The sequence below is a fragment of the Muscardinus avellanarius genome (assembly GCF_963383645.1).
Source record: "Muscardinus avellanarius genome assembly, chromosome: 1".
Lineage (NCBI taxonomy): Eukaryota > Metazoa > Chordata > Mammalia > Rodentia > Gliridae > Muscardinus > Muscardinus avellanarius.
Window position 1 is genome coordinate 46,829,856 of NC_137786.1, and position 15,819 is coordinate 46,845,674.

The 15,819-nt window shown below is 38.5% G+C and overlaps 1 protein-coding gene across 5 annotated transcripts in view; it reads left to right on the forward strand.

Moving 5' to 3' along the window:
• Nucleotides 1-1,751: 1,751 nt before the first annotated feature.
• Nucleotides 1,752-15,819, forward strand: part of GPBP1 (GC-rich promoter binding protein 1) — a gene marked incomplete at both ends in the record, with an annotated part of 43,747 nt that continues 29,679 nt past the window's right edge. For 3 of the 5 annotated variants that reach the window (XM_080704841.1, XM_080704842.1, XM_080704843.1), the window contains 2 exons: nucleotides 1,752-1,814; nucleotides 15,682-15,802. In XM_080704841.1, coding sequence (XP_080560967.1) covers nucleotides 1,752-1,814; nucleotides 15,682-15,802 — 184 coding nt within the window. Of the gene's footprint in view, nucleotides 1,815-15,681; nucleotides 15,803-15,819 lie in introns of those variants that run through there. The other 2 variants (XM_080704844.1, XM_080704845.1) reach the window with 1 other exon arrangement.

Here is a 15,819-nt window from a genome sequence, read left to right on the forward strand (position 1 = left end):
TGGAGTTCCTGGAAGCCCTTCTACCTCTGGGCTACACTCCCACACCTATTTTATACTTTTTATTTGGAAACAGGGTGTCTTAAACCAGTGCGGCTGACTTCCAACCTGTGTGATCCTCCTGTCTCTGCCTCCCAAGCGCTGGGATTACAAGCCTGTGCCACCATGCCCTGCTTCCTTCTTCAAATTCTTAACAAAGTAATTGTTCCCCTTTTTTGCCTGCCTGCTTGCCTTTCTCTTTCTACTTTCCTCCCTCCTTCTCAGGGAGAAACTGATAACTTCTGTTACTATTCTGTATTAGTCCTTGAAAAGGCAGTTTCATTTTTTTGCCCAATTAAAACTATATAAGGCATTATACTTTGGGATTAAATAATAAACCCAAAGGTATTTGGCATTGAGGATTAAATCTAGGTTTCTTTTTCTTTCTTTAATCTCTGAGCTACATCACCAGCCCTATTTTTTTTCCTTTTTTTTTTAAATTTCTTCTGTGTGGTACTAGGTATTGAACTCAGGGCATTCTACCTTTGAGCTTCAATCCCACTGGAGGTTGAACCCAGAGACATTTTTACCTCTGTCTGAGCCACATCCCCAGCCCTTTTTTGTTTTGTCTTTGGAAACAGTGTCACAGTAAGTTGTGAGGCAGGCCTCACCTTCCCTTACTGCTCAACTTCCCAAGGACTGACTGGGGTAATAGGCATGTGCTACCATGCCAGGCTCCCAATTTTTTTTGAAACAAATTTCCACTAAGTTGCCAGGGCTGGCCTCAAACCAGTAGAGATACTATAAGCATGTGCCACCATGTCTGGATCAGAAGTTTTAATTTTTCACAAAGTCCAGTTTATATTTTTTCCCCAAGAAATTGTCAAAGCCAGGATCATGAAGCTTTATCTGTATGTTTTCTTCTAAGAGTTATAATTTCACCTTTTCTATTTTGGTCTTTGATTTGGCTTTTCTCTTCAGATATAAAATCATTTCATACAATCATGTCTATAGCAACATTTTTCTTTCATGATGCTGGACATTGAACATGGGGTTTTCTTTCTCTGAGCTATACACCCAGCCTTTTGTACTTTTTATTTTAAAAAGGGGTCTCTAAGTTACCACACATTGGCCTCAAACCTGTTAAAATCTTGTTTCAGCCTCCCAGGTACTGGGATTTTAGGCTTGCCTGGCTAATATCTCATTCTTTAAAGTAGAATAAATGCTCTAATGGGCTGAGCAATGTTGGCTTTATAAATATGTTTCAAACAAAGAAGAAAAAGATTATTTATTTCATAGTTATCAGTAGAAAATTGGTTAACATTGGGACATTGGGTTACTTTTTTTTTTTTTTTTGGATGGGGATTAAAGCATAGGGAGCTTCATTATTTTGCTCATAATGGTCTATTTGGGAAATTTGGCTTTTAACCACTCTCTTCTTTTACTCTAAAGCCCGGATAACAACTTTTAGTTATAGTTTTGTGATGTCGAACTTTAGTAAAAGTTGACTCCATTTTGATTTTTAGTGTGGTGTGTTATTAGGACTTAGAGCAGGAGCTTAGTCCAAAACAATGGCTTCCTATAATTACTATTTAACAATTATAAATGAAATATCACAGTAATAGAATCATTGTACTTTAAAGGAGGTATAGAGGTTTAGTATCAGATGATTTTGGCCAGGAGCTACAGGTCTAATCCCTTCCATTTTTATATGACAGGGACTTGCCATGAGGTGTTGAAGCCTTGTTTCACTGAGTTGGAGAGACTGGACCTAAATGGCGCAGCATGACTTTGCTCCAGCCTGGCTTAATTTTCCTACTCCACCATCATCAACAAAGGTACTCTTTCCTGCATATCTCTCCCTCTCCCTCTCTCTCCTTCTCCCCTTCTCTCTCTCTCTCCCTCTCTCTTTCTCTCTTTCTCTTTCTCTCTCTCTCTCTCTCTCTCTCTCTACCTCTACCTCTCTCTACCTCTTTCTTCTCTCATTGTACACAGATGTAACTGGATTGTAAAGGCTTGGGCTGGGGGTGTGGCTCAGAACCTAGCTTGCTTAGCTAGTGTGAGGCCCTGGGTTGGATTCCCAGCACAACAAAAAGGATAAAGACTTAATTTCTGTGCAGAGAATTACATTTATATTACTCAGCAAATTATCTCATTTATTGATTTTATTAGTTAAAAGCCTTGTTTTGGGTATACCATCAACATACTTAACTATTTCCTTCAAGGTTGTCTTTTGTAGTATTTGGGTTTCTATACATTGTTAATTCATACCAGTCAGGTACTTTGAACTGAACATTACTTATGCATCTTATCCTTTTCTTTAGTGTTTTTTTTTTTTTTAACCTTGTATCAATTGCCCTGTAGTAGTAATGGTACCCAGCATACATGATATGCTTTACAGTTTGCAAAGTGCTTTGCCATGCATCTACCTAATTTGAACAAAATTCTGTGAATGTGGTGACTTAGAATTGTTTCTAGTTCTTGGTAAATTCACTTAAATTTTGACCTCCTTGCTCCACAGAAGGAAAGTGAAATGATTGAATTCCAGAGTATAGGGAGTGGGCATAATCACTCTGGGATAAAGATGGTTTTATTAGTCCTCTCTTTATATTTTTGCCTGATCCCTTATTAGATATCACTTTGATTTGTTATGCTCCATTATATTGCTAATTGGTTGATGTGTGTATATATATATATATATATTTGTGTAGGGGGGGGGGTCTGGGGATGGAACCCAGGGGCATTTGACCTCTGAGCTACACCCCTTGCCCTAATTTTTTATTCTTTATTTTGAAACAGGGTCTCACTAAGTTTCAGTGGGCCTCACTTAAGTAGCTTAGGCTATCCACGAACCATGATCCTCCTGTCTCTGCCTCCCAAATGCTGGGATTACAAGCATGAGCCACCATGCCCAGCTTTGCTATATTTTTAATCATACCCTAGAGCATAAAATGCTACTTATTCTGATCCAGTTTAAATAGGTAAGGGATGATCTTTGAGGTTTTGTTCTAACCTTAGTAGCGCTGTTCTTAGTCTTCTCTTTCTCTGGTTCTCTCTGCACTAGCTAGCCTTTTAGTTTAGCTTGTTGCTCTTCCTTGAGAGTAGCTACTAGCTTCTCTTGTTTGTGTTTGTTTTGTGATGCCAGTGATTGAACTTGGGTGTTCTACATCTGAGTTATATCCCAGTCCTATTTTTTTTTTTCAAACAAGGTTCTTGCCAAGTTGCTGAGGCTGGCCTTGATCCTATGATCTTCCAAGTACTGGCTGGGATTACAGGTGTGGACCACCACACCTGGGCAGCCTCTTGTTTTTGTATATCACTAAAATCTTCCTGTTTTCCAGGGCACCCTTAGGCTTAAACTTTCTCATTTGTATTTCAAATAAAGTTAGTTCCTTTGAAGCATGGTTCTTACCATGGTCAGAATCTGTTAGGCTGCTAGAACCTGGAAAGAGCATCCTTTGAGTCAGGATGGGCAGAAAAAGGTGCCTTTGATTTCTTGATTCTTCAATTGTAGTTGGAGGGCATTAGAACTCAACACTGGCATCCTGCCCTTTCAGTGAGTTGTACTCCTTATTTAGGCACCCAAAGGGAAGGGAGCTTTGTTTTCAGCCAAATGGAATAGATGGGAGTGGTAGTAAGGTGTGGTTCAGATGCCACAGATGCTTGTAGTTCTTGTGTTTTAATAGTTCTAAGTGAGCACAATTGGTGAAAAATATTAAAAACAAACATTTAGAGTTTCTAGAGTTGTCCTAAAGGTACATAGCAAATGAAGAAAAGAGCCTACTCAAAATTTAGTTTTTTAAAATATATTTGCTCATATATATACACATACATGTGCATATATTTTGTAAGGAGAGAAAACATTAACTTTTTTGGGTGGTACTGGGGATGAAACCCAGGGGCCTTCCACCTCTGTGCTATACCCCTGACCTATTTTATATTTTATCTGGAAACAGTCTCACTGAGTTGCTGAGAGCCTCACTAAATAGCAGAGGCTGGCTTCAGACTTGTGTGATCCTTCTGTCTCAGCCTCACAGTACCTGGCAATGTAACTTTTAATAGACTTCTTAGTATTGTCAGGTGTGCTTACATATGACAACTATGAGTGGACATTAGATGTAGTGTTCTAAATATTTTCTTCTAAATAATGAAATTAGAGAAGGAACTCATATAATTAAGAATTCAATCCTTTCCAGAAAAGTAAATTCTTATCTTTTTCATAAGTAATTATTAATTTCTTACATAGCACATAAATACTAATTTTAGCTTTTCTTTTTTTGACTTGTACAAAAAGGAAAACAAAAACAAAACAAAACTTTTTTCCTTTTAACTGTCATTATAAAACATTTCTGTGACCAGATGAGTTTTCTCTCATATACCAGGCAGTTTTCCAGTGGAAACTTAGGCATCCTTCAATTCAATTCAATTCCGAGATTATCTTTTCCTTTAGGTTTAGAGTTCAGTCATATAGGACAGCCCACAGAACAGATACCAAAGGTGAGTTCAGGCTACCTGTACTTATTACCATCCAGATATAATCCAGGATTCCTGTGACCCCCCCTCCTTGGATTCAGTTAATTTGGTACGATGGCTCACATAACTCAGGGAAGCTTTGCCTATTTATCATAAAGGATACAGATGTATGCAGAGTGAAGTATTGAGGGTTGACTTTCATAGCATCTTGGACTGTCTAGGTTCTCCATCCTAATTAACCTCATTAACATCAATTTAGGAGTTACTAATGGAGCCCATAATGAAAAGCACTCAGGAGTTTCTAGAGGTTTTAGGAGCTCTGATCGGGATGCAGGGACATATTTTGCCACATAATATCAAAGCAGAGACCAGTTCTAATAATTTGTTTGCTACAATGATCTATACTTAAAATTATTCCGGGGTACCATATTTTATCTGATCCGAGATAAATGATTGTAAGATGCCCTCTTATATGTTCCATTAAGGAAGAAAGGAAAATATTGTTAGATTGTGCATATATCTTAAAGAAGCAATCTCAATTTTAGAGATGATAGTATAGAAAATGTAAGCTAGGCCGGGCGTGGTGGCGCACGCTTGTAATCACAGTGGTTTGGATGCTGAGACAAGAGGATTGCACAGGCTCAAAGCCAGCCTCAGCTACTTAATGAGGCTCTCAGCAACTTAGTGAGACCCTGTTTCCAAATAAAGTATAAAATAGGTCTGGGAGGATAGCCTGGAGGTAGAAAAACCCGCGGGTTCCACCCCAGTACCACCAAAAAAAATAAATAAAAATAATAAATAATAAAAGAAAAAGAAAATGTAAGCTGGATATACAGGTGGGTGTCTGTAGTCCAAGTACTTGGGAGGCTGAGACAGGATTGCAGATTCAGGCCAGCCCCAGCAACTTATGCCCTCAGCAACCTAGGGAGACCCTGTTTCAAAATTTAAAAAATGGACTAGGGTGGAGTTCAGTGGTAGAATGCCCCTGCATTCAATCCCTAGTACCACAAGAAATAAACAAACAATAAAATGTAGAGAACTTTTTCATAGGAATTTGAGACTTTGGAATTGGTTAAAAATAGCTGTCTTCTGCTTTGTTTCTTGAAGAGCGTCTTCATCATTTGCTCTAGGGTATTAAGTTCCACCACATAGAGGCATTTATTTAGTTTCTTTAGCTATATGAGAAGTTCTTATAAAACAACTTAGTAAAAATAGCTTTTTTCAAATTCTGAGGTACTGAGGGTGAACCCAGGAACATTCTATCTCTGAGATATACCCTCGGTCATATTTTATTTATTTAGAGTCTCGAAATTTGTTCCTCCAAAATGATTTGTCATTTGGTAATAAATTTGGTTCATAGTATGATGTATTGAGGTGACAGTTTTTCTAGAGAATGGAATTATAAAGTTTGAAGATGGATCTTTAGTGATCGTCTAAATTCATTGTTTTTTGGAAGGGGCAGTAGTAGGAATTGAACCCAGGGGCTTTCTTCTGTGCTACACTTCCATCCCTATTTTATTTTTTATTTTGAAACAGAATCTCAATAAGTTGCTGAGGTCCTTGCAGAATTTCTGGGGCTGGCTGTGAACCTGCGATCCTCATGTCTCAGCCTTCCAATTACTTGGGATTGCAGGTATGTGCCACCATGTCCAGCTTTTTTGTCTTACTTTTTATAGGGGTCTTTGGAAGGTTAACTGATTTGCCTGTTTTCACACAGCCAATTATCAAGAGCTCCTACTAGAATCCAGGATGCATCTGCTATTCTGTCCCCCCCCCCTCGCCATAGGACTAGGTTTCAAATTCTGTAAAATGATTAAAACTTCCATTTTACAGACTTCATTTCATTCCATTTCACAGACTAAAAAGGGACTTGAAGTTGTTAGGAATTGAAATTTTTATTTTCTGTTGATTCTCTACCCATTTTTCCTTCATGTTTAGGTCTCTGGAATTTGCTCACCCCCCCCCCCCACTGCTCTTTTATATACTTTTATAGCCTGTATGCATATGGGTTCCTTGTTTCCCTCTTTATTTCCTCTGTCATTTTCTCTGAAACAAATATATGGCTTATTGTAATTTTTTAAGGGTCTCATGGCTAATATATGCACATCACAAAAAATTATTAGAATCTGGAAGATTATGTTGAAAATTATTTTTAAAATACTTGTAAATGATTTGTCTTCATTGAAATATTAACCTAAGTTTAAGATTTAAGACTAATTGTTAATGTATAGAGAAAACTTTAGTGATTTCTAGAACTCACTGTCTTGATTGGCATAGGCCTTCATGAAGATGATGATGATTTTGATCTTGAGATTTTGCGACTGCCTAAAATCTAAATTCTAATTGAACATTACTTCTAGAAAGTGGTTCGTTCTCTCTCTCTCTCTCTCTCTCTCTCTCTCTCTCTCTCTCTCTCTCTCTCTCTTCTCTCTCTCTCTCAGTACTGGAGATGAAACCCAGGGGCCTTTACCTCTGAGCTACACCCTTAGCCCTACTTTATTTTTTATTTGGAAACAGTCTCACTAAAAAGTGCTGAGAGCCTCACTGAGTTGCTGAGGCTGGCTGGGAACCTGAGATCCTCCTGTCTCAGCCTCCCAAATACTGGGGTTACATGCATGTTCCACCATGCCTGGCTACGCATGTGCTTCTTAGTAATATTTTATTATACCTTCTCTGGCCTTATCCTTTGATCGTTTAGAATCACTAGTCATGGATTCCTGTTTGATGGATTCCTCTTTGTAATTAACTACTTGTTCCCTGCCAGAGATTTTTTTCTTGCATGTATTATTTCTCCCTCTTCCTGAATAGGTGGAACTGATACTAATGACTATTGCATGTTCTTATTTCAGAATAATGGTAGGCATTCATTTTTTGGTTTGGAAAGGTGACATAAAGACTAGAATTAAGGATAAAAATGTTCAGACCTGCACTTTTGAGGCAGATGTGATAAAATCCCAGTACTTGGGAGGCCGAGACAGAAGGATCGGTTTGAGGCTAGCCTCAGCAGTTTAGGGAGGTCCTCAGAAACTTAGTGAGCCCCTGTTGGTGTGTAACTCAAGAGATAGAACACCTGGGTTTAGCCCTCAATATGTCCAAGAATAAAATAAGGAACTTCTGTATTTTTCTGAGATTTGTATAATTTTAGCCCCCTCATGTGGTAAAATGTTAAATTGCATGTGACTCTACATCTGGCTTAGGGGACAGTGGCTTTGGGGCTATTAACTGTGACTGCATTGCAGAATTATTTTTTGTTTGTTTGTTTTTGGTGCTGAGGATGGAACCCGAGGGGTGTTCTACCTCTAAGCTATACCTCTAGTCCAATTTTATTTTTTATCTGGAAACAGGATCCCACTAAGTGGCAGATGGCCTTATTAAGTTGCTGAGGCTGGCTGTGAACCTGTGATCCTCCTGTGTCAGCCTCCCAAGTACTGGAATTACAAGCATGTGCCACCACCCTGTACTTAGTATTTTTGTTTGTACTCATATAGGTAAAACTAAAATGTTTCATCTAAATCAGGCTGCTGGCATATCCCTGTAATCCTAGTATTTAGGAAGCTGAGGCAGGAGGGTCAGAAATTTAAGGCCTGCCGCAGCAACTTAGGGAGACCTTGTTTAAAAATAAAAATGCCTGGGAGTATACCTTAGGTAGAATGCTTCAGGGTTCAGTCCCCAGTAAAACTCTCCCCTCAAGTTTTATCTATCTTTGATAAGCTAATTTTTTTCTTTTATGATCTTTTTTATTCTGTTACAGTGTAAATTGTGACCAGTTGATTTCATCTTTCATTATTGGGTCATGGTCTGCAGCTTGAAAAGAAACATTAATTGTAGGGCTAACATTAGGATAGTTACAGAATTTCCTTTTAGATGCTTCTTAGTTCCTTCATCTACCCCTAAAACTACAATAATCCCTACTGTCCCCGCCACCCAAGCATGGGGATTACAAGCGTGTGCCACCACGCCCAGCATTAATTATTATAGCTTTAGTTTTTTCCATCTTAATATCTATAGAATTAATTAAAATTTTGAACTTTTTATAGTACTCTATTTTGTGTTATATACCACATTTTTTTCTATTTAGGTTTAAAAATGTTATAATGTACTGCATTACGTATTCTTACAATGCTTGTATATATGTATACAACTTTTTGTTCTGTTTTTTTGTGGGGGGGTACTGGGATGGAACCCAGGGACATTCTACGTTTGATCTACACCCCCAGCCCTATTTTTTATTTTGTATTTTGAAACAGAGTCTCACTGAGTTGCAAAGGAACTCACTAAGTAGCTGATGCTGTCTGCGAACCAAAATCCTCTAGTCTCAGCCTCCTAAATGCTGGGATTACAAGTGTATGCAACCATACCTGGCTTGTATAAGATTTTTTTAGTCTACTGCTTCTTAAACTTTTTTTTCTTGGTGTTAATAGGAGATTGAATCCAGGGGAGGTGTACCTCTGGACTACACATCTATAGCCCGTGTGTGTGTGTGTGTGTGTGTGTGTGTGTGTGTGTGTGTGTGTGTGTTAATTAAGATTGAACCCAAGGACATTTTACCTTTGAGCCTATTTATTTTTATTTTGAAACAGGGTCTAACTAGGTTGATGAGAGTCTCATTATTTGCTGAGGCTGTCCTCAAACCTGTTATCCTTTTGTCTCAGCCTCCCAAGTACTGGAATTACATGTATATACTCCTGGCATCCTAGCTTGTCTGCCTGTCTATCTAAATTTACTAATTATTTGTAGTACTGGGGATTAAACCCAGAGGAATTACTCCCAGTGCTGCTTTAGCTTATTTTGAAACAGGTACTCACTAAGTTGTGGAGGACGTAATGAGGTTGCTGAAGCTGATTGTGAACCTGTGATCTTCCTGTCTCTGTCTCTTAAATCCTGGGATTACAGGTATGTATCACTACATCCAGCTTTTTATTTTGAAACAGGTTCTCACTAAGTTGCTGATGGCTTTGCTAGAGTTGCTGAGCCCAACACTGAACCTGCAATCCTTCTGTAGAGCCTCCCAAGTACTGGGATTACAAGCATGTGCCATAACACTAGGCTGCTTCCCAAACTGTAATAGATATGAAAATAACCTGAAAGTTTTGTTAAAATGCAAATTCGGATTCATTATGTGGGGCCCCTAGTGTCTAATAAGATTTTGTTGTTTCTTTGGTGGTGCTGGGGATTGAAAATGCTACCTTCCACCCCCTGAGCTACAGCCCTAGCCCCAGGGCCCTAGATTCCAATTAACTTTGTGTGCTTGTAGACCAGTCTTCTTTGAACAGAGAGGCTCTAAGTTGTAGTTAGAAGTGAAATTGTTGGGGCTTGATTAGACATTGCCAAGTTCCTTTTATATGTGATTATTTATACTCCTCTTGCCAAAACTTTGTCAGATTATCACAATTATTTTTGCTATGTTTTTATGAAATACTGTTTCACTGTTTCTTGTATATTGGGTTTGCATTTTTGTGAATTACCTGTTCCCATTCTTTGTGTATTTTTTCTTTTGAGCTATGTTTCTTTTACTACTGCTTTCAAGAAACATACACAGACACATAATATATATATATATATATATGTCATCTTTAATGTCTTTATATTACAAAGGCTTTTCTGTTATAGCTTTTATATATTCAGTGGCTGTATTTTAGGACTTCACAGGACTTCTTGCCAAGCTACGCCCCTAGTCCTTTTTTATTTTTTGTTTTGAAATGGTCTCACTAGGTTGTTGAGAGTCTCACTACATTGTCAAGGCTGTCCTTGAACCTGGGATTCTCTTGTCTCAGCCTCCCAAGTACTAGCATTACAGGTATGTGCCACCACACCTAGCTTGCTATTTTTTTTTTTTAATACTGGGGGTGGAACCCAGAGGCTTTCTACCTCCGGGCTATACTACCAGACCTATTTTATATTTTATTTGGAAACAGGGTCTCACTAAGTTGCTGAGAGCCTCACTAAGTAGCTGAGGGATACTCCTGTCTCAGCCTCCCAAGCGCAGGGATTACAAGCATGTACCACCACGCCCTGGTTTAGCTTGCTATTTTAAATGTTTATTTGCTAAGGATTAAGTTTCTGAGGCTGGTGGTGATCCTGTGATCCTCCTGTCTCAGCCTCCTAAATTCTGGGATTGCAGTGTGTTCTACTGCACCTAGCTCTATTGTTTTAAAAAGTTACCTTACTCAGGATTGGGTGGTAGTGGAAGTGCATGTTTCTAATCCTAGTACTTGGGAGGCTGAGATAAGAGGGTAGAGGTTGTGGCCAGCCTCAGCTACTTAGTGAGGTCCTTCACAACTTAGACCTTGTTTTAAAATAAAGAATAAAAAATAAGGTTGGGGGTGTAGCTCAGAGGTAGAATGCCCCTGGGTTCCATCCCTAGTACAGAGCAAAAAAAAAAAAAAAAAAAGTTACTAGTAAGACTTTGTTGTGGGTGAACTGTATCTTGTGCTCATGTATCTAGCAACCTTGATTATATATTTTGTAGCATTTGTTGGGTTTTGTATGGGGGCAGTTATATTCTCAATCGCTAATTCTCTTATTTTCAGTCCTATTACTCATTTTCTGCTGACTATATCAAGAATCTTTGAAGGGTCTAGGAATTTATATTGTAAATTAAGCTAGTGTTAGAGTTTCAGGGATTTTTGTCAGAAGATATGAGGCTCTTGGATTGGAGATGTTTATTACTTATGATACAGTATTCAGTATAAACATAATGTACTGGTTCTTCATGTTTCCTAATACTTTGAGGTTTAACAAGGAGAGACCCCTGGATGCTTTTGCACTGAGTTTAGGAAATAAGCACATGTGTAGTTAGCCTGTTCTTTGTTCTAGAGAGGATGATGTTACCCTGTCCCTCAGTGTTGCTTGCTTTAGATATAACCCTATAAATAGCCCACACAAAGAGGGGTCAAGGCTTTGCATTTTTGGCATATGAAAGATTGTGCAGGGGCTGGGCGTGGGGGCGCACGCTTGTAATCCCAGCATTCTTGTAATCCCAGCATTCGGGAGGCTCAGACCAGATTATCATGGTTCACAGATAGCCTCAACTTTATCTTCGCAACTTGGTGAGACCCTGTTTCAAAAAATATAAACTAAAATAGGGCTGGGGTTGTAGCTTGGAGGAAGAATGCCCCTGGGTTCCATCCCCAGTACCTTTAAAAAAAAAAAAAAAAAAGATGACTGTGCAGGGATGCTTCATGTTAGATTTCCTATTTTAATCAGTCTATCAGCCCTAATCTTGCCTGAACTTGATTTTTCACATGACGTTCCACTCTGTCAGGAACTCTAATTGACTGACAGATACTAGCACTGAATCCATTTGATTTGTCTTATACAACATTCCATTAAGACTACTGCCAATATCCCAAGCAGCAAGGGGAGGCCAGGATGCATACAGCCAACTGTGAAAAACTTCTGGGGGAGGTCAGCAGTAGGTGATTCCCTCCCACCCCAACCCCACACACAAGCAAATTGTGATCTGAGGTCATTGAATTAACCATTAAAGTTACTTTAAAGGAGTTTAAACTGACCTTTTTGTGCTAATGTGTACAGTTAGTAGGAACAATAGGTCAAAAGGCAATCCTTATTGTCCAGAGAGAAAGATTCTGTAGCTCATTCGCTCCTGTGTACAAACACACCACTCAAAAGGGGCACATGTTACTCTAGTTTGAGAGATGGCCGGGGAGCGGGGGTAAACTTACTTTGGGATAGTATTCATTTAGTATCGAGGATCAAACCCAGCCCATTCTACCTACTAGCTATACCCCCAGCCTTTAGTATTTTTTATTTTGAAACAGGATCTTGCTAAGTTGCTGAGGCTGGCCTGGAACCTGTGATCCTTCTGTCTCAGCCTCCTAAGTATTGGGATTATAGGTGTTTACCATAATGCCTGGCTAACATAGGAATTTTCACCAGTCGGCATGAAATAGGGTCGTGCCGGTCTGAGTGTTTAAATGCAGATTTAGGAGCTACTGGTGGTGGCATTAGATATATTAGAATAGTTAAGTGCTGGCCGTGTTCACATGAATACAAGAATATATCTGATTTCAAAATATGGGTAGGGATGACGAATCTAGTATAGTTGTCAGTGTCATTTCTCCTAAGCGAATTTTTTTCCTTCTTCTTTACACCTTTATTCTGTCAATGAGGAGAGTCGGATGTGGTATGGTGCACATCTGTAATCCTAGTACTTGGGAGGCTGAGATAGGATCATAGGTTTGCAGCAGCTGTAGCAACTTAGCAAAGTCCACTACAACTTAGTGAGACCCTGTTTAAAAATAAAAATATTTCTGGGTTTAATAACCCCCCCAAAGGTGGGAAGATAATATTTCCTTACTTTATTTATTTATTTAATTTTGGAGGTACTGGGGTTGGAACCCAGGTGCATTCTTCCTCTGAGCTACACCTTCAGCCCTATTTATTTTATTCTTTATTTTGATATAGGGTCTCACTCAGTTGCAAAGGGCTTCACTAAGTAGCTGAGGCAGTCCGTGAACTGCAATCCTCCCCAAATGCTGGGATTACAAGTTTTACTTTAATTCTTTATCATTCAGTCTTGTGATATTTCTATGTAAATCCATGTGTTCTTCTAGTTTGGAGGAATATTAGTATTTACTGTTGCTCTGTTAAAGTGAAGTTGGGTGGCTGAGCATGGTGGTGTGCACACCTATAATCCCAGTACTTGGGAGGCTGCTACAGGAGAATTCCAAGTTTGTGGTCAGCCTTATCTACTTAGTGAGGCCTGCCACAACTTAGACCCTATTTCAAAATAAAGAATTAACAGATAGGGCCGTGAGCCAGGCGTGGTGGTGCACACTTGCAATCTCAGTATGTGGAAGGCTGAGACAGGATCACAGGCCAACCTCAGCTACTTAGTGAGGTCCCCTGCAACTTAGATTCTGTTTCAAAATAAGGAATACAAATTAGGGCTGGGGTTGTTGCTCAGAGGTACAATGCTCCTGGTTCAATTCCCAGTACTACCAAAAAAAAAAAAATTGAAGTTGGGTGATAATGGTATTAGAAGACTTTATGACTGAGAAAATTAAAGTGGATGGGTGCTTTTCCAAACTAGTTTATCAAGGACGTAGCACGTCATTAGTAGCATAAAGTCCATTACTCCTTTTACAATCTCTTCACTTTTACCGATAAAAGTAAACTTACTCAATTAGTAGTGTTAGATTGCCAGTTCTGGGAGAAATAAAGTGGATGGATAGCTTTTCCAAACTAGTTTATCATGGACTTAACACATCAGTAGCATAAAGTTTGTTACCCTTTATATGATATCTTCACTTTTGCAGGTAAAAGTAAATTTATTCAATTAGTAGTGTTAGATTGCCAGTTCCCATGGTTTATGCCTGTAATCTCAGCTACTCCCAAGCCTGAGGCAGGAGGATTCCAAGTTGAAGCTTAGTTTGGGCAACTTAGCCAAGACCCTGTCTCAAAATAAAAGATTAAAAAGAAGGGCAAGGATGCACTTACACACCTGGGTTCAATGTGTTATATTACACATATAGTTCATAAAAGAATGGCTTGGATTATATACTGAAATATTCCCAGATTATGATTTTCTAATAAGGGCACAGTCAGATTTCAAGGATTGTCTATAACTATACTAATAGAACAGTGTTTCTGTCATTTAAAATTTCTGGTACTTAGCTCAGATTCTTTAATACAAGTACCAGTTCAGAGTAGGTATAGGAAAAGAAGAGAAAGGAGAAAAGGCACCTTGAGAACTATTTCATAGTATCAACTGGGTATTATTACCCAGTTGATATTTAAGTAAATGTGATAGTCACCCAATTAGCTCCTCTGCTCTGTAACTTAATAAAAATATTAAAATTATATTTGTATAGGTAGGCTGTTTCTAAGTTGAATAAATGTTGATCATTTAAAGGGTTTGGCAACTGGGTAGCTCTTCAGTTTTGTAGACAAGCTTTATCTTTATATTTCTACCAGCAATAAACGAGTGTTGTCTTTTTTTTTTTTTTTTTATGGTGCTGGGATTGAAATCAGGGGCCTTATTCCTCTTATCTACACCCCTAGCCCTATTTTTTTTTTTTTTTTTAAATTTGGAAACAGGGTCTCACTAATTTGCTGAGAACCTTGCTAAGTTTCTGATGCTGGCCTAGAACCCATGATCCTCCTGTTTCGGCCTTTCAAGTACTGGGATTACAGGTGTGTACCACCATGCCCTATGCCTTGGTTCTTTCCTTCTTCTGACATTTTTTGTTGTTGTTGTTAATTTGGTTAGGAGAAGGATTCTAGAAAATAATTGAGGGAATGTTAAAATTGAATTTCACATGACATGTTTTCTGATGTAGAAAAACCTTGAACTATAATTAAAATGTTTATAAACAAAAATGTGTGATATAGAACATTACACTTTGTTATTAGAGAATTGTGTCATATTTTAACTTGATTTCTTTTTTTGGAAAATTAGATGTATTTCTTGAGTTTTCAGAAACGTATGCTTATACTAGGCGTGATGATGCATGGCTATAATCCCAGTACTTGGGAGGCTGAGACAGGATGATCAGAGTTGAGGACAGCCCCAGCAATTTTATTCCAGTAAACTAGTTAGATCCCGTTCAAAACATAAATAAGTGAATTAATAAATAAAGCTGAGTGTACTGGTTGTAGCTCAGAAGTAGAATTCTCTCTGGATTCAATCCCTAGACACATACACATGTGCTTGTTTCAGTAAGATAGAAGAAAAGGGGCCAATAGTGGAGTCCATCTCATTTATATTTAGAATTACCTGTTATTAAATACCTTGAAAATAATGACTAAATCTTCTTAACCTCTTAAAATTCTTGGAAATTGATGGGCATAATGATGCATACCTTTAATTCCAGTATTTAGAAGGCAAGAGGATCACAGGTTCAAGGCCAGTCTCAGCTTAGTGAGATCTTTAGCAACATAATGAGGCCTTGTTTCAAAATTAAAAATAGTGCTGGGGTGTGGTTCAGAGATAGAATGCCCCTGGGTTCAATCTCCAGCTAAACACACACACACACACACACACACACACACACACACACACACACACTCTCTCTCTCTCTCTCTCTCTCTCTCTCTCTCTCTCTCTCTCTCTCTTTCTCTCTCTCTGTTCTTTCTCTATAATGCCCTCTGGGTTTAATCCTCAGTACTCCCCCAAAAAAATTTTTTTTGGAAATAAGTCAACTAACTTCTTAAGTTATATTTAGGTTTTTAAAGTATATAAACCTCTGTATTTGTAATTTGTTTCAGTCATCATTGAATTTTGAGAAACATTCCGAAAATTTTTCATGGACAGAAAATCGTTATGATGTGAATCGTCGAAGACACAACTCTTCAGATGGCTTTGAGGGTATTGGACGTCCTAATGGAGGTAAAATTTGCTAAGGA